Genomic DNA, 20,233 nt, shown 5'->3' with positions numbered 1-20,233 from the left:
GAACCAGTCTAGACAAATCTTTTTCAATCATTAAGCTTGGGTCCAAGCCCTTGACTACAATCAGCGGTGACTGAACCAGCTGCTTCTCATAAGAAACTGGAACCAAAATTGTACCCATAATCTCCCTGGTATAGGTTTACAGTCTACTGCGGTCTTATGTCACCTTAAGGGTCAGAATCGAGAGCGAACGTTGTCAAAGACTCATTCTGCCATCATTGAAGTGCCGTGCCCGTGTCAACCTCCATCAGAACCAGGTGACCATTTAACAAGATGTTTATTTTGATTGGTTCTGATTTGGATGTTGATAAATAATTTAACTGTTCCAAACCAAGTGTCGGTGGATATTCCAGGATGTGCACTCTCCTGGATACTGGCCTATGAGTTCTCTTAAGAGAGAAAATGAGGTCTGCAGATGCTGGAGATCAGAGATGGAAATGTGTTGCTGGAGAAGTGCAGCAGGTCAGGCAGCATCTAGGGAACGGAGAATCGACGTTTCGGGCATTAGCCCTTCTTCAGGAAGTTCTCTTACCCAATTTAGGACTCTTCTGCTGTCTCCAGTCTGCATACCGGCAGCAACTACAGTAGCTTGCAGGCCTGGATACTGAAGATAATTTTAACCGTTTGGTGAAGGCTTGGCTTTGTCTTGGGGTTTTGCTGTGCGCTGACCTAGAGTCCCTCTGTTCAGGATATGTTCCGAGTGAGACTATACAATTGCCTTCACACAAGTGGTGTTCAGCCAAGCTCAGTCAGACTGGCGAGGGTGTCTACATCTATCAGAACACCCTGCAATTCACATGCTCCACTTGCCACATTTTCCAATGATAAAACCCACTGGTAGTGCCTGTTTGAAAGCCAGTTAGGCTTCAGCTAGTAGGAGCTTTTGCATGCTTACATCATCAATCCCAAATACTAAACAGTCTCTCAACATCTCATTGAGGGTTAAACCAAAGCCACGTGTCTCAGCCAGTCATCTTAACGTCATCAAAAATCCCAAGATGCATTCCGCTGGTTCTCAAATTGCTGAGTAAAAGCAACTAGTGGAGGCTTGGGTTCGTAATATTACTGAACTAAATCAATCAACTCTTGAAGGGTTTTAGTATCTGGTGCCTCAGGGAAAGTTAGGCTCTCAACAACAGAAAAACTGTGGGTCCACAAGCTGTCAGGAGAATTAATCATTGCTTTTCATCTGCCCAATGCAATTTGCTTGAAAAGAAATAGCACATTCTTTCCACATACTGTCTCCAGTCTTTGATGGCAGGACCGAAGGAATCAAGCTTCCCAAACAATTGCAGAATGCTTACCACAACTCAAAGACAACTGTTGGAAATGAATTTCTTCTTGTTGCGACTGAGATAATGCCACAGAGGACAGTATTCCATCACCAAGTCTCCCTTCATGTATACGTAGAGAGGCCTTGACACTGATCCAGCTCCCTCAGAGCCATTTCTCAGTGAACAGGATGTCTGACACTCCTGTTTATCTCTGTTAGCCAGGACTTCCAGATTGGATCAAATTAATAGCCCCAATCAGGGAACTCACATTCTATGAGGTCCGCCTGGCTCACCTCGTTAAAATCACTTCAGCTGATTTCACTTTAGCAACAGAAACATTCAAACTGTGCAATCGTCAGATTCCCCACATCTGATTTTATGATGGATGGAAGGTCATTAATGAAGCAGCTGAAGATGATTGGGCCCAGGATTATCCTGATGAAGTGCTGAAGTGATGCTCTGGAGCCGAGAAGACTGACAGCCAACAATCACAACTCTTTTCCTTTATGTGGATATGGCTCCAACCAGTAGGGTTGCAGCACCCAAAGTGATACAAAGCACTGTACACATTCATCACAACTTCTTCTGACTTGAACTATACTGGTTGAGCTGAGTTTTCAATATTTGATTGACTATTTCTGGGACATGTTGACCTTTAAGACGTGAAGAATCCTAATTTTCTCAACTGCATCCTGATGTATTTAGTTCAGTAAATCACAATACAGGCATTCATGCAGCCTGACTGGGTTGCCACTTCTGTGAAAAAGTGGTAAAAAGTGATGAGAAATATCTCCCTTTTATGAATCCATAATATTTGCTTTTCACTATTGCACAGAGTTTACTTTCAGAAAACAATTCTATAATTCCTATGAAATGGAATTAAGATTATTAGGTCTATAAATGTGTATATCTGTTTTGTTCCTATTTTTATGGATATGGGTAACACACATTAGCCTGTCTTCAGTATACCATTGGCCAGCCATAAAATCCCTACAGGTAGGAGCAGGCATTTGATCTATTGAATCCACACTGACCCTCCAAATAGGATCCCCACCCAATAAACACTGCATATTCCATGGTAAACCCACCTAGCCTGGACATCCCCGGACACTATGGCCAATCCACTTGTGAGGACACCAAGGCACCCAGAGGAAACACACGCAGACATGGGGAGAATGTGCAAACTCCACACAGTCGCCTGAGGATGCAATTGAACCTGGATCACTGGTGCTATGAGGCAGCAGTGCGAACTACTGAGCTACTGTGCTGCCCCATCCAGTGTCCAGTCACTCTCAAACTGCGCATACGTGGCCAGACGTTTCTTCACTCATCTCTCTCAGCTCTCTCAATTGAATACCAACTACCTCTGGGTCTTAAGCCTTCTCAGCCTGCCTATTGCTTCAATAATGTATATATCGACGTCAATGATTTTGCTTAGGTTAATTCTTTTGCAACACAGCTCATGACGCTTCATGGCAGAGGTAGTCATTCAGAATTTTTATTCATTTTGGTTCATCCTCAGTAGCAAATGCACTTATATTTTAACATTTTGATGGATTCTCTTGCAAATGTGCATATTATGGAGTAGCAGCAGATGTGGAACATTTGGTGCCTCAAGTCTGTTCTGCTAGTCAATAAGATTGTGCCTGATCTGTTTGTGTCCTCAGTTGTACTTCACGGCTTATCTCCAAAACCCTTTTTGTGTCTCTTGTTAGTCTTGAATCAAACTAACCTCACATTAAAATATTTAGTGACCCAGTCTGCACGAGAAAATTTCACAGAACAAATCATCCTCAGAGTGAAAAAAAAATTAAATCAGAGTCCCTTCATTATAAAATGTGTCCTACCATTTTGGTCTGCTCCACATGAGGAAACATTCGTTCAGAATTCATCCTGTCAATTCCCTTCATGTTTCAATAAAATCACCTTTTATTCTTCTAAATTCCAATAAATGCAAGCCTAACTTTTCCAATCTTCATCCAAGGGATCAATTGAGTGAACTTCTCTGAATGCTTTTCATACTATTCTATTCTTTTTCAAGTAAGGAGACTCAGATTGCTCAACATGCTCCAGATATCATCTCAACAATGATCCGTACAACTGCAGCAAAACATTCCTGTTTTTATATCCCATTTTTCTCTTGATAGACAACTTTCCATTTACCTTCCTAATTCTTGCTCTGCCTGCACAACAGCTCCTGTGATGTACTACCAAGATACCTCTCACTGCGATGGTAGTGAAAATAGATTTTTTTTAGGCCCCATTTTATCCTTCATTCTATGTTCCTTTTTTACCCTCATGGACCAGGTATCCAACCTGTCGATTTTGTGGTCTGTAAGCCTCTCAACTACTCACTGGATTAACTTGTTGAGCTATCAGGGAAGTTCAGTGTGCCAGCATAACAGAAACAAATACCTTTCATACACACGTAATCCAGCCCCAGAAACCCAAGGCTTTTATTAACTTGTCACTCTCTCTCAACAGCTGTGATTATTATTCTTTAAATAGGTTTATGGAACTGCAACTGAAAGGATTATATTCCCTGGAGACAGCATTTTTCCTTTGTTGTCACATCCGAGGGGGGAAAATAGCTTCAACTTGCTTCATAAAACACAGCTTGGTTTACTCGAATATGCTTCTTCATCAAGTTTATTTCTCTTATAAACTGTAGCTTTGCAAGGATTTGTATTACAATATCAATACCTCCCAGGCCATATAAACCAGGATGATCCTAGTGCAATGTTTGATCTGTGTCAAATTAAGCAAAATGGGGGTAGTAGTAAGACACCATGATTGATCTCTGAGACCACAAATTCTTAAGAGAGAATGGGAAATGTACTGAACCACAAGTCTTGCACCGCCCCCTCCAACCTCCCATCCCCTTGAAATGTGCATTCACAGATAGGCTCTCAACTGTGAATTAAAAGCACAGCACTGTGAATATTGGAGATTGAACTTAAAATAGCAAGTACTGGATTAACTCAGCAAGTCTGCCAGCATCTGTGGAGAAGGAAACAGAGTTATCATTTTGCGGCTGATATGACTTTTTATTGAAACTTCAGTGTGTGGGTAGCGTAAGGTTCAGCTGTGCTGTATTGCAATGTCCTTATTTCCAACACTGAAGGAAATATCCCTCTAATATTTACAGATCAAAGTGCAGAATACAATTTCCACTTACTTCCAAAAGACATACATGCTATTATTATCATTTTTGAAACAAACACTTCCATCAAACGTTTTGAGGTGACTTGCAAAACATTTCATAAAACTAGTTTAGAAAATTCTGAAAAATTGATCTTTCAATAACACAGTCTAGCTTTTGATATTCAAAATAATTTGCAACACAGACCAACCACATGCATTTTGAAAACAATTCCTTTAACTATATACGTGTGTGGAATATTCCCAGGCTTGCACAGTTGGGCAAAACATTTGTCCATTCATTCAGATTAAAACAAGACTGTGAAGTATTTAATTTGAATCATGAAAGCTAGCTGAGGATGGAAATCTTCCGTAGAATGTACAAACTAATATTGATCACTTTTGAGTAGGGAGCTCTATGAGCACATTCCATTAAATATCTAAGCCTTGTTTCTCTTTGCTTTTTGCATAAAGCAGGAGTACAAATGACACCACTTGAAGAGTCACTGAGGAATCATTCAGTCCAACAGTAAGAGAGCTGACTCACTGCAGACAGTTTAAATGAGATTTCTACAATACCTTGTATTAAATAGCTGCCTGCTGTTCTCAAATGTGCTTCCATAACTCTGCAGCTGAATAATACCAAGCAAGTTTCCTTGACTATGTCACTAGAATTCAAGGCTTATTGGAAACGTGAATATCAACAGAAAATAAGAAACCAAATGAAGCCATTTGGAAATCTGATTCACTGTTTAGTTTCTAAATGAAATCCGGATAAAGATTTGTTTTCTCCCTATCTATGACCACATGCAACATTCAATAAAATTAGGTTGTCAAAAGTTGAGATTCGGGGAAACGGGTCAGTTTACTTATCTCCATGACCACTGCTAATCACTGCTAAATGGGAAGTCCAGATGAATAGAGAAGATGTTCACTAAAATGTTTAGCAAGAAACTGTCAAAAAAATTATGATTAGATTTGATTGTCACGTGCACAGGAGTACAGTGACAAGTGTGCAAAGTTGCCATTCTTTGGCACCATCTTGGTTAAATATTTTGCCAACAATTGTAAAAGTTTTATCCATATGGCCATACTTCCCTTTAGCAAAAACATTTAAATCCCAATGGTGATTTTTTTTCCCCAAACAACCCATCAACCAAATACCATAATTATCTATGGTCTTACCCAAGAAAGAAATGTGCTGCATTCATTTAACTTGAAATTCAATTGGACAGTACCAGTTTTCCAGGTGAAATGTGCACTGTTGAACCCAATACAGCAATGTGATCTAGGCTTGCTCACCCTGCATCAAAAGTGTGTTACACCCCATTTGAGGGATGACAGAGAGTTGATGAGGGCAATGCTGTTGCTCCATTGCAGATGGACTTCCAAAAGATGCCTGATACAATGTCACACAACAGATTTGTGAGAAAGGTTACAGCTCATAGAATAAAAAGGACAGTAGCAATATGAATACAAAATTGCCGGAGTGATAGGAAACAACAGTAATGATCAATGAGTATTTTTCAGGTTGTAGGAAGATTTGTAGTAGATGTTCACAGAAACTGGTATTGGGATCCTTACTATTTCCTGATTAATAATCTAGATCTTGGCATGCAGGGCACAATTTCAAAGACTGCATAAGATACAAAAATTGGAAGCCTTGTAAACTATAAGGACAGTGTAAAATTTTGAAAGAACTTCAATGGGGTGGTAGAGCACGTGGAAAAGCAGCAGATGAAGTTCAATACAGAGAAGTGTGAGGTGATGCATTTTGGTAGGAAAAAAACAATTTTAAAACAGACAGTATAAATGAAAGGGCACTATTCTGAATGATGTGCAAGACCTGGATGTAAGTATACACAAGTCATTAAAGCAGGACAGGTGGTGACCTCGGTTTTTAAAGCATACAATATTCTTTAACATACCACAGAATACAGAAGAAGGGAGGTAAGGCTCAACCTATATAAGATATAGTTAGACTGCACACATCGGGGTGGCACAGTGGTTAGCACTGCTGCCTCACAGCACCAGAGGAGAAAGTGAGGTCTGCAGATGCTGGAGATCAGAGCTGAAAATGTGTTGCTGGAAAAGCGCAGCAGGTCAGGCAGCATCCAAGGAACAGGAGAATAAGCCCTGAAGTCCTTCCTGAAGAAGGGCTTATGCCCGAAACGTCGATTCTCCTGTTCCTTGGATGCTGCCTGACCTGCTGCGCTTTTCCAGCAACACATTTTCAGCTCACAGCACTAGAGTCCTGGGTTCAATTCCCGCCTCAGGCGACTGACTGTGTGGAGTTTGCAAATTCTCCCCGTGTCTGCGTGGGTTTCCTCCGGGTGCTCTGGTTTCCTCCCACAGTCCAAAAATGTGCAGGTCAGGTGAATTGGCCATGCTAAATTGCCCATAGTGTTAGGTGAAGGGGTAAATGTAGGGGAATGGGTCTGGGTGGGTTCTGCTTCGGCGGGTCAGTGTGGACTTGTTGGGCCGAAGGGCCTGTTTCCACACTGTAAGTAATCTAATCTAAGTTCTGGATGCTACTCTTTCAAAGGAGTGTGAGCACATTGGAGAGAGTGCAGAAGAGTGGTTCCATGGAGGGGATACTTCAATTATGAAGAAAGATTGGAGAAGGTGGAACTTTTATTTTGAGTGGAGAATTCTAGAATCCCTACAGCATGAGAAGGTTAAGAAGAAATTTATCCAAAGTTTTGAAAATCAATGAGCAATCTGGACAGAGCAGAAGGAGAAAAACTGTTCTCACTCATAAAAGGATCAACAATGACAGATTTAAAATGATTTGCAAAGGAATTAAATATAATGCAACAAAAACTTTTTCACACAGCAAATGATCCAGGTCTGGAATGCATTGCCTGGAAATGTGGTGGAGGCAGGTTAAATTGAGGAGTTCATGACAGCATTTAATGCCACTTACATAGAAATAATATGCAGGGTTATGGGTAAAGAGTAGAAGAATGACATTAAGTAATGTTTATTCAGAGACCTCCTTTGGCACCACAACAGTTCTGTGATTCTTGGATATGATGTATGTTGTATACATTCAGTGAACAGGTTTGAAATGGGCAGTAGTTTCACTGCTTCTTCAGGTCAGGCATAATGCTTATTTGAGACCACGTTGTGATTGCTTTTGAAAATCTTGTACACTGTGGGAATTTTCTCTGGAGTACAGTTGTCAATTCAGTGGTTACTGTAGGCACCTTCAAAACCACTGAAAAGATAACTTAACCATTTTACTTGAGTATATCCCTGGAGGCTACTGCTAGCCCACAGTTGCACACCCTGTACTCAGTTGCTTCCCTCCCCAAACTTATCTTCGGCATCTAGCCACCAATCTTGGCCAATCATGGTGTGCCTCAGCGAACTGTCTCTGGAATCACTGATGGGCCTGTAGTTCACTTGTAATATACAAATAAGGCCAGTGGCAATTGTTGCACTGTGACCTTTTTAGCCAGATGCAACATATGCTCCCCCTGGATTATGTCCCTCAATCCTATATTCTTGATGGTGTAATGCTTCATCGAACAATGCTGAAAAGCACAAAGCTGTTTTGTTAACGGATCTCGTAATACTGCACTTACCTTTTCACGCAGGCTTCAATCATGTCACTAGCCATGAGTTTGAGTCTCTGGTCCAAGTGCTGGGAAAATTCAGGTTCTGGCCAATGTAGATCATAAACAAACATCTGCAGTGCATCTAACTTCCAGAACAGATCCTCAGACGTGGAAGAACCATTCCTGAATTGGAAAAGTATTGTGAGATATGGGAATCATTTTGTCTCACCGACCATGTCAATGTAGAGCACTTAGTCAGCAAACAGACTAATACAACAGAGACCTAATATCCACTACAAACACAGACATCCAATACATGAGCTGTCATTAATAATAGTTTGGTGTGTGGGTGTTCTCATCACTGCCTTTCGCCCAGAGGAATGAGATAGAATGGAGAAAAGCAGTTCCTCTTCACTAGTCATTGATAACAAGTGGCTGCCTCAGTGTCATCTGGTTGATGGAAGATTTAATAAACAGAGCAGCCAAGGTAAGCAGTTTAAATGTAGCAGTGATAACAATTTGAAGAGCTTTCAATCCAGAGAGTGACTTTGCAAATTATTAAACAGATATATAACTGAAACATTCATAGTTCTTGATTAAACAGTTGATGAGAATAGCAATTTTGTAATTACCTTGATTATTTTTCACATCTTAGACATGGTTACATACGACAACAATTCAGAGCAGCTCGCTATTTATTGGCCAAGTTTTATGAGGCAGGACTATTGGAAATAAGTGATTAAAATATCCTTCCAAAAAAGAAAATGCACATCAACAAACTGATAGTAAACACTCCTGATGGCTTAGTTCCGTAAGTCAATTAACAATCAAAAGGTCCAAGTTTTTCTCCTGTTTGGGCTGAGCTGTCATTAGTATTAAAGGCCCCAGGGTGAGGGAGGGAATAAGTGCCTGAGATTCCATTTCCTGGTCACCACACAAATACTGATGCTGGAAGTGCATATGGAATTTGTTTGAAGTTGGGTTCAGGCTTGGCTATGGGAAATATGGTCAAATAGACTACTAAGTTCACTGTCTAGGTTTATACATACAAATTAAGTGAGATTGTGCAGTGCTTATCAAACCATATCCCAGCAATGACTCAGTGCCTTCAGGATAGAAGGCAGAAATGTTTTAGAAAAAAAAAGTCATCTTTATAATGTGTACGCACAAATGGTAGTCACTTTTAATCCCTGATTCAAATTATAATGCAGAAATTGAAAATACCAAGTGCTTAGTAAGAGACAGTTTAGAAGTCAGAATAAATTGTGAACATAATATTTGTGCAGATCCAATCAACTAGCTTTTTGAAGAATTACATATATACAATATTTGTTCCTGTACTTTGAGAACGTTCAATTTTGATCAAATATTCTTTTCAAATCAGCTCCTACCCCTTCTCCATCAGGCTCTTCATCCGGAGTAGCAACACATACACAAAATAATTATTTCTGTCATTGTGTTCGACTATTTTCAATGTTGTGATTTTGAACACAAAAAAAAGGAGGTCCAAAGGAAAAAGTCAGAAAATGAACTTTATATCGCACAGCATTTTTTAAAAGGTACAACTGAAAAAAGTGAGGGAGAAGGCTCGAGGGATGTCAAGAAGCAGGTGTGAAAGGATTAAAGGATTAACTCAATGGTCAGGGTTATTCAAGCACTTGTGTAATCATGGAGTTTTGATAGGATAATTTACATCTCGGTTAGAAAAGGTATCCTTCTTTGAATTTCTGATTGAAAAGGTTGGTGGGTTGATCAAGGAAACATAGAGGTCCAATAACAATATCCTGGTTAGTTGGTATTTATTTATCTCAACAAAAGTCACAGTGGTCAAAAACACTGCACAGGTAACTTTCCTACATCTGTTAATCATTTAGACATATGTGCATCTCCATTTAACACAGAGAATAAAGGATCATTGGAAATGATTGCAAGGCAGTAATTTAATCATGAGGTTCAGGTAACAGCAAAACTCATGTCTTCCAGCTCTACACTTAACCTCCAAACTTCATTATAGTCTTGAAATCTCTCTTTACTCTGTATTCTAACATGAATCATCAAGGTGCTATGCAGCTTCCTGTTTAATTGAACTTTTCATATATTCTTAAGCTGGTCAACCACGATTGTGCTCTATAACAACAGCTTGCATTTATGTAGCACCTTGAATACAATAAGACATCCCAAGGCATTGTGCATAAATATTAAACACTATGTACACTATTTTTCACATCATCTTACCCTAACTCTAACCAAAAACATGTCTTTAGTAGGCTCAATTCCAAGCTGAATCACAGAAAGATCACCAGAACATCATTATATATTTTAAAATGCTAGCATTAAAAAGCAACTAATTTCAATTGAATGATTCACAGTAAGCACGATGGAAATTTACAAAAATGATTTGTTTACTGTCTAGGACATAATTACCCTAACATAAAAGACTAAGTTAATTAAAATTTTTTTTTTCAACAACAGGTCTCAACGTTCTCTCCCTTGACAAACACTTGTTAAAAGAATCTCACAGTTTTGAGTCTCCTCTAAAGATTCAGTGGGTAAGATTCTCACTGGATCAATCAATGCAAATCAATTGAGAGTAAAATGGACCCAGAACACTGTACCACCGAAAGATCATTCAGTTATTAAAAGGTAAGTTTAAAAAAGCATTTGAAAAAACAGAGACAGCAGTAATAATTGAAGCCAATGGAAATTAACTCTTGTAGTGCTCACTTCCATCAAAGGTATTTGAGGCCTCCGACCAATAGTTAGAGGCCATTTTGTCATTGGGTGGTTTAGAATACTGGACTTGCTTCAAGCTGGCTGGATACTGATAATATCAATTCTTCATTTTTTTCAAGGGATTTCCAAACTTTATCTTTTCTAATTAGTTGATTAGATTTTACAGAATTAAAAAACACTTTTGAGCAGTTGCTTCTTTCCTCTACCTTTATGTCATATGCTTAGAGTCCACTGTTGAAAGGTGCAGGCAAATTTCTCTATTATTTTATTTGATTTCTTTGATCTACCCTCCCCTTAACACTGTTTCTTTTTGTTGACACGAGGAACAACTTTGTTGTCATCCTTCCAAACATTTTGGTGCTCATGACCACCTCAAAACAGACGTTCAACTCAAGCAATTAGGCTAGAGCTGAGGTGAATATCAATTGCCTCTACTGTTCCATAATGCTAAAACTTTAGTCTGGGACAAAGGGCTACAGCTTTAAAATTAGAACTTGGTCATTCAAAGGCTGATGGTAGAAAATCCCCTTTACACAAAGGGTAGCAAAAAACTGGTACTATCTCACCTTAAAAGATGCTGAGGCATTGCTAATTGAAAATTTCAAAACAGATTGATAGATTTTCATTTCAGATTAGTGGCAATAAGGGAAACAAATCTGAGCAAAAACGTTTAATATATAAATCGGTATAATTCAATGCTATCGTAGGCCTGAAGAGCTGAATCACCTAAGCTGTTCTTATGTTTCACATTGTCTGCACTGATAGGGAATATTACTATTACATAATACATTGGTACCCTCAGTTATCTAGTCACAAACATGGACTCACTAAGTGGATGAGACTGGGTACCTACACACTATAGTACTAATCAATATGGACTATCTCAAAACTTTATCAATCTAAATTGTCAAATATGACGTCTTATTGTTAGTGTTAATATAAATATGTGTATATCTTGGCTGCTTAGTACATCAGAGCTGCAAATGTGTTGCTGGAAAAGTGCAGCAGGTTAGGCAGCATCCAGGGAACAGGAGAATCGACGTTTCGGGTATAAGCCCTTCTTCAGGAATTGGGTGCTGCCTGACCTGCTGCGCTTTTCCAGTAACACATTTTCAGCTCTGATCTCCAGCATCTGCAGACCTCACTTTCTCCTGCTCAGTACATCAGGTCAGGCAGCACCCAAGGAGCAGGAGAATTGATGTTTCGGGTGTAAGTCCTTCATTAGGAGAGTGGAGGAGAACGCAGTAGGGTTGAAATCAACTAGGAGAAAGTGAGGACTGCAGATGCTGGAGATCAGAGTCGAGAGTGTAGTGCTGGTTCCTGATGAAGGGCTTATGCTGCCTGACCTGCTGTGCTTTTCCAGCACCACACTCTCGACTCTGATCTCCAGCATGTGCAGTCCTCACTTTCTCCCTACTCAGTACAAGAATCATATTAATGTGAATCAAAGTTACAGTATCAAATGGTCATGAGAAACAATTAAGAGTAACACAGAAGTCAGTGAGCTTTCTAAAACTCCAGCAGCAATGAGAGACAAAAAAATAATTTCAGCTGGACTCTGATAGAAAATAATGTTTGGAAATTATGAAGAGTAACATTTTCGAATGAACACTGATGTATTCATATCAATTTCCTGTTTCTATTATTTTAATAGATGAATTTGGTCGATTTATTTTCAATGCATACATTGAAATAATGGACCACAGAAACTGATAGTTCTGCACTGAGTGTGCATATAATTATGCTGCTCACAGTGATTTCCAGTCTATAAAGCTTAAAACGTTTCTGCAGAGGACTCTGATAGAATTTCATTGATCAGTAACAGTGAAAGTCCTTTACAGCACAACTCCCTTTAAGAATTCACCAACCAGCGCGCACTGAGAGTGACAACACACAAGTTGATTTTAAAATGTAGCCTAATTAAATGCTAACTCTTGTTGAAAATTAACAGAGGTCCACATAAATAAACAGACCTGCAAATTACATTGCTTTTGCCAGTAATACTTCCTGAAAGTCAAATATCTCATGTTGAGAACTTCTCACATTGAAGAGCTTTTGGTTACAAATAGGCAAGTATTCACCAAGTCCAATACTTTTGGGAAATAACACAGTAAAATTGGCTGGCAAACTAAGGTTATATATAGATAGCAATCCTTCATTCTAAAAAAAACATGAAATTTTAAAAGCAATTTGTAATATCATCTTAAAGGGACTTGCGCCAAACTGCATACACGTGGGAAATAGCTGAAGGTGAGGAACACACGAGTTGTATTCCATAACTGGGGACTGTGAACTAATTAGAGGCTTGAGTTTATAACCTTGTACTTTAATTAGCTCTTTGTCCTCGATGTCAGCATGCAATCTTTGTGTTGACAAACATTTTAAGAGTTTGCTCAACTTTAGTTGCCTTATAGACCAATGCTCATAGTGAAAACAATGGAAAACTAAATCTCCTAAAATGAATCGAAACCTATTCAGAAAGGGATCAGCTAAATACAAGTGCCAGCTACACACATTGGGATTTGTGTAATGAAATATGGAGCAATCAATTTCCTAGCAAAGTCAGCGTGCAAAGAGGACAAAAGACACATACCAAACATATGCACACACATTCAGAGTCATGTTGTTCTTCACAGTAAAAGAAGGATACCTGATAGTTCTACCTGGCAGACAGTCCAGATATCATGTGGCAGCAGGTGATTGGCAGTCAGCATGATATGAACTTATTCAAGTTATACTGTAACTGTCTTTCAAACTTTTGGATCTGGTTGCTTTTAAGTTAACTTAATTTGAAGACTAATTAAAAATCACCTCTTTAATGTCACTAAATTTGAGAGTCTAGTCTTTGTAATTCTTGCCAATAAATCAGTGAGCCGGGCGTGAACTTGTTTAAAACTGCTGCATTATGCATGTTGGTGGCTGTGAGGGAATGACAACTTCTAATTGCAAGCAATCCACAGTTTTGATTAGTTATCAACTGTGCAGGAAGTGTTTGCAACAACTAAACTCCCCCTTGCAATTATATCAAACATCTGTACAGAAAGGCATTAAGCCAACAGGATTATATTCTTTCAGCTCATAGATCATGTTCCCCTTTACAAATACCAACAAGATATCGATTGTTCAAGTCCACATTGCTCTCTTTACTGTGGCATAAATATTTTCACCATATTAACACAATATTTCGGAAGTTAATGTTGACCACCTGCCAATTGATTTGAAAGCCTTTGCTTCAATTTCATGAAACAAAAAGCTTAAACATGACAAAAATAAACCTTACTTATTTTCCAAAGCTGTTGGAGGGATATGGTTAGAAGAGGTTTGTTTGTAGAGCCGGTTGGGGCTTGTAATTACACAGGGAGCAACTTGCACAGACAAAACAAACACTGAAATTGCCAAGATTCCCCATTTAAATTATAGAAATGTAGGAAAAGGAGTAGGCTTATCAGTAAGTTCAGCCAACTGTATCGTTCAATTCAATCATGGCTGATCATTTATCTCAATGAAACTTGCCTGCAATCTCCACATCCCTTGATGTTATTCGTCTTCAGAAATTTATCAACTTTTGAGCCGAACATGCTCAATGACTTAACCAGCACAGGCCTCTGAGATAATGAAGTCTAAAGATTCACCAGTCAGATTGAAGAGATTTCTCATCTCAGTCTTAAATGACCCAGCTCTTTTTATTTTGTTATTATTAAGCTAAAAGTATTAAATTACCTTAAAAAGGTTGGGCATTTTGATCCTTTTGAATATGACTGCGTCCAAATTGATATTGTACCTTTGAGTCAACCCTTTTTTGCAAATGCTTTTGTAGTGCAGTGTGGAATCTTGCGCTGTCCCTCGGGAGGGTGGGAGGTTAATGTCTAATCGGAGGTTGGTTTGAGAGGGAACTTAGTCAGGCAGGAGTGTGGCTCATGGAGATCCTGCTGCCTTACTGGTTCCACCTCAGTTAACAACATAGAAGGAAGGCTTGTGGATGACCTTCATTACTGAATGACAATTGAGATCTTTAGGTGGCCAATTAATGCCTATTTAAAAGGACCTCATCCCACTGCTGTTAGTATTAACCTGACCAGAGTGGGCTGCCCATTCTGTGAGGAATCCCTCACTCAAAAATACTTTTTGTCTGAATTAAAGATCAGGCATTAGGAAGGGGGCTACCCACTGAAGCCACCCGCTGCTCTTTATAATGAGCACCCACCCCACCATGCAACCTTCACACAGTAACCTCCTTCTGCCATGGCTGACCCAAAAGTCTGGGTCTCTGCTTGGTTAGACACTTTTTTTTCCCCTTTAATCATTCAGGGGAAGTGGGATGTCCCATCCTTGATGCCCTTTCAAAAATGGTGGCGAGCTACACTCTTTAAAACATTACAGTCCCTTTGCTGTAGATAGACCCACACTGCAGTAAGGGAGTGAATTCCAGGATGTTGAACAGCCACACTGAAGGAACAGCGATATCTTTCCAAGTAAGGATGGTTCATTGCTTGGCGGGGAACTTGCAAGTGGCACCTGCTTTTACCCTTGTCCTTCTAGATAACTGGGGCCATGGGGGTTTGGAAGGTACTATTCTTGGTGAATTTCTTATGAACCTTATAGTTGGTATACACTGCTGCTACTGAGCATGAATGGGAGATAGAGTGGATGTTTCTGAATATGGTGCCAATCAATTGGGCTGTTTTATCCTGGTTGGTGTCAAGTTTCTTGAGTGCTGTTGGAGATGACCTGACCCTAGCAAGTGGGAAGTATCCTATCACAATCCTGACTTGTGCATTGTAAATGATGGACAGACTTTGGAGAATCAAGGGATGAGTTACTCGCTGCAAAATTCTAAGCCTCTGGCCTACTCTTGTTGCCACTGTATTTACTTGGCTAGTCCAGTTAAGTTTCTGGTCAATAGTAACCTCCAGGATGTTAATAGTGGGAGATTCAACAACGGTTTAAAATTAAATGTCAAGGGGTAACGATTAGATTCTCTCTTGCTGGGGATGGTCCTTGCTTGGCACTTGTATGGCAAAATTGTTCCTTGCTCCTTCTCAGCCCAAGCCTGGATACTGTCCAGGATTTGCTGCATTTGGACAAATACTACTTCAGTTGGGATGTCAGTTAGTTCAGCTGGGTAGTCAGCCAGTGTGCAATGCAGGGTTTAAAGCCAATGCCGACTATGGTTACCATGAAGGCAATCTTCTCAACTTCTCACCTTGTCTGAGTTATCATGACCGTCAGGTTAAAGTACCACCAGTCATCTATTTCTCTCCAATGATACTGCAACCCTATGGTCCACTGGAGCTATGGCAATATTACCTTCACCTTCAGTATCTGAGGAGTCACAAATGGTGTTGACCATTGATTATCAGCGAACGTCTGAATTTATTGTGGATAGAAAGTCATTGCTGAAGCAGCTGAAGATGGCTGTGCCTACGACACTAAGTGCAGGAGTAGGCTATCAGCTCCTAGGTGCAGGAGTAGGCTATCAGCTCCTTGAGCCTGTTCCACCATTGATTATGATTATGGCTGATCTCATCTTGGCCTCATCTCCACATTCCTGCTTGGGGCTCCCATATCCCCTTAATCCATTTCTAATTAAAAATCTGTCTATTTCCTCCATAAATTTATTCAGTGTCCCGGTGCCCACTACACTCTGGGTAATGAATTCCACAGGTTTCTGACGCTTTGAACAAAGTAATTTCCCTTAATCTCTGTTTTAAATCTGCCACCCCTTATCCCAAAACCATGACCTCTCATTCTAGATTGGCTCCAAGAAGAAACAACTACTCTATGTCACCTGCTGGAAAATGGCATGGCCTTCTGAATTTCGGTGGTATATGCTGCTGAACTAACTTTAGAAACCCACCAGGCATCAGTGAGTATCATTGTAGGCATTACCACCATCTCCATAATGCCAGTGTTGAATAATTGCCTGCAGTTTTCAATTAGGTTTGAAGATTAAATCTCCTCTGTCATCTTATACATCTCTATTAGATTACCTCTCATTCTTTTGAACTCCAGGAGTAAATGCCCAAACTGCTCAATCTCTCCTCATCAAACAAGTTTTTTACCTCTGGATTTAATCTAATGAATCTTTTCTGAACTGACTCCAATGTAATTACAAGGGGCCCAAAAACTCAATACTCCAGGTGTGGTCCTTACTGACGCCTTGCACAGTTGCAGCAATATTTCCCCACTTGTATACTCCATTCTTTTTGCAATAAATGCCAAAATTCCATTTGTCCTCCGTATTACCTGCTCCTACATACTAGATTTCTGCCACTCATGCATAAAGACACCCAGATCCCTCAGTACCAATGCACTCTGAAGTTTCTCTCCATTTAGATATTAAGTTGCCTTTTTATTCTTCTGACCAAAACGTATAACCTCAAATGTATCCACATTAATCCCCATCGACCAAATTTTGGCCCATTCACCTAAGCTATCTATATACGTTTGTAAATTTCTTATTTCGTTATTGCAACTTACATTCCCACCCACTTCAGTAATATCTGCAAACTTGGCTACACTACCTTTATCCCTATGTTCAAGTCTTCAATACAGGCCATAAGTAGTTGGGGCCCTGAGGACCAAACGCCAGGGCATCCTACTAGTTACAGTCTGACAACCAGAAAAAAGATCAATTTATCCTGATTCTTTTGCTTCTGTTGGTTAGTCAATCTGAGCTAATACTTTACCCCTATAATCTTATTGTGTGCATTAAATGTTTTTTTTGTGGCCCCTTATCAAATGCCTTCTGGCAATCTAGATGTATTACATTTACAGGACTCCCACTATGCACTTTGCTTGCTACATCTTTGACGATCTCTAGCATTTTAGTCAAACATGATTTATCCTTCATAAAACAATGCTGACTCTGATGGTTGTGATTTGACTTTCCAAATATCCCATTTCTACTTCCTTGGTAACTGATTCCAATAATAGATGTTAAACTAATTAATGTCTAGTTTCCTATTGTCTCCCTCCCTTTCCTTTTGAATAAGGGCATTAACATTAGCACTTTTCCAATCCCCTTTCCAGAATGTAGGGAATTTTTTAATATTATAGATATGATTACCAATGTCTTGAGGAGCTCCTGCAGAGGTGTCCCGGAGCTGAGATAACTGATCTCCTACAACCCAGACTATCTTCCTTTATGCAAGACATGACTCCAACCTGCGCAATTTCTCATAGGCTCTAATTTTGCTTGGGCTCCTCAATGCTCCTGTGGTCAAGTGAAGCATTTATATCAAGGGCAGTCACTCTCACCTCACCTGCTGTATAATGGCATGGCCTTCTGAATTTCTTTGGTACATATTGTTGAACTAACTTTAGAAAACCACCAAGCATTAGTCAGTATCATGCTGACATTATCCATTATCTCCACAATGCCAATGTTGAATATTTGCCTGCAGTTCTCAATCAGGTTTGAAAATTAAGTTCTGTTCTACGACAAATTTTATAACAACTAAATGAATAGGAAATAAGTGTGCAATACGCGCCAAAGTGTCAAAAGAACTCCCTTTATATTGACTGCTGGTTGTTAAAAGATGATACTTGTTGGTTAGAAAGAGCAGGATTTTCTCTTCCAGGCCCCACAAATGTCTTTTGGGTCACCATCACTACTTTATCCTAGCATCCTCTCCAGTGGCAGTTATTTTGGCAGATCCATCGCCTCTGGAGGCCAATAAGTATATTTGATGTCCCCAGGTCACTAACAAAACATTAATGAGACTGTAGCTCAAATGGTGAATTGGTCTGACATTACAGATGCATCTTTACTATTGTACTTACTCAACACCAGGCCAAAAACACTCCCTATTTTCCAAAAGATGATTAACTTCTTTTTAATGACATAATCTGAGAGTAGAACATAGATTTTTAATTGTTGCTTTGCATTTTACTGTACTTGGCACAGATTGCAACACATAATCAGAGCATGCTGGGCCCTTTGATGAAAGCTCTCAAATTCCTTATGACATGCAGTATAGATGCGCCACTAAACCACTCCGAAACTGAAAATGAGTCTTGACCTTCAATTTTTCGTCTGCATAGTTATATGGCTGAGCTTGCAGTGAATGATTTAGATACAGTATGAAAAGGAGACATTGTTTCAAACATTTGTTTCTATTCTCAGCACTTGCGTGCACATGCGCCTCTGTAAACCTCTCTACTGACATTGAATGCTCATGAACTACATAGTGCTCATGCAACAACAGTACAGTAGCTCATTATTTTGAACTATGTGTGCAGGTAAACCCACACATTCGGCACAAGAACAAATGTACACTGCATGCAGACCTCACAAGCAAGCGACTACACAGTTTTGCAATATACACACGTGGAATCATATAAAGATGCCATCCAAGATGGTGGAGAAAAGCTAGGCATTTGAGGAAGATTAAGAGGCAGACTTGGGACTTTTGGTAGGCTCACATTAGCGAGGTTATTGGTGAGGTTCCTGTGGAGGAAAATCGTGAAAATATCAGTAGAAGCAAACTGTCAGAGTTCAGCAATAAGAAAGCAGTTTGTTCAGTGCAATGCAGAAGTAGTGTGTTCCAACTCAAGCAAACAGTTCAGTCAACATAATAAATTAACTTACAAAGATCAATGGGGTTTGCAAGGCAACCATAGTACAGAATAACCTTTTAGAAGAAGATATAATGATTACCATCTTAAAAAAAATAATTTTACAGACAATACCCTTCAAAGCTAATAGAAAGAATAATCTCGGATGGTTCATACTGCAAAACTAATTCAATGAAATTGCTGACAATCCACATGATCATTTTCATTGTTGAGAGTTCAAAACCCATATACACACATTTTTACATCTATTCTTCAATCACCTAATCATTCAGAACTACTGTGAGATACAAGTACAGCAGACGTATCTGATAATTCCCTATTTAGAAAATGCAAAGACATTGTTGTATACTTTAATTCAGGTATTGTCTTCGTACTTCTTTAATTTGCCCTGATGACATGTATGCTCGATGTAACTGTGGGATTATCAGGTTTTACTGGAAAAGTACTGTTACTCTTAGCGTGAACTAAGCTACAAAGTGATGTTAGAGAGTGAACACTCAATGAACACAAACAACAGGCAGTTACAATTTGTGTGATTGTAATTTGGAGTTTGTTCGGTATACAGACTTGAGTTGTACGTATAGACAGATTGGAGTTGGTCGTGTAGACAAATTGGAGTTGGTCGTGTAGACAGATTGGAGTTGTACGTGTAGACAGATTGGAGTTGTACGTGTACACAGCTTGGAGTTGGTTGTGTACACAGATTGGAGTTGTACATGTAGACAGATTGGAGTTGTACGTGTAGACAGATTGGAGTTGTACATGTAGACAGATTGGAGTTGTACGTGTACACAGGTTGGAGTTGGTTGTGTACACAGATTGGAGTTGTACGTGTAGACAGATTGGAGTTGTACGTGTAGACAGATTGGAGTTGTACGTGTACACAGCTTGGAGTTGGTTGTGTACACAGATTGGAGTTGTACATGTAGACAGATTGGAGTTGTA

At 39.5% G+C, this 20,233-nt stretch overlaps 1 protein-coding gene across 27 annotated transcripts in view; it reads right to left on the bottom strand.

Annotated features, from left to right (window-relative positions):
- cadps2 (Ca++-dependent secretion activator 2) overlaps positions 1-20,233 on the bottom strand; it is a 724,760-nt gene that overhangs the window by 99,021 nt on the left and 605,506 nt on the right. For 21 of the 27 annotated variants that reach the window (XM_043709173.1, XM_043709174.1, XM_043709149.1 and 18 more), the window contains 2 exons: positions 19,041-19,160; positions 8,003-8,158 (listed from right to left, as the gene is read on the bottom strand). In XM_043709173.1, coding sequence (XP_043565108.1) covers positions 8,003-8,158; positions 19,041-19,160 — 276 coding nt within the window. The remainder of the gene's footprint in view (positions 1-8,002; positions 8,159-19,040; positions 19,161-20,233) is intronic. The other 6 variants (XM_043709162.1, XM_043709165.1, XM_043709168.1 and 3 more) reach the window with 1 other exon arrangement.

The sequence above is a fragment of the Chiloscyllium plagiosum genome, chromosome 19 (assembly GCF_004010195.1).
Source record: "Chiloscyllium plagiosum isolate BGI_BamShark_2017 chromosome 19, ASM401019v2, whole genome shotgun sequence".
Classification (NCBI taxonomy): Eukaryota; Metazoa; Chordata; class Chondrichthyes; order Orectolobiformes; family Hemiscylliidae; genus Chiloscyllium; species Chiloscyllium plagiosum.
Note: the sequence above shows the minus strand (reverse complement) of the source record. Positions and strands in the feature narration are given on the sequence as shown.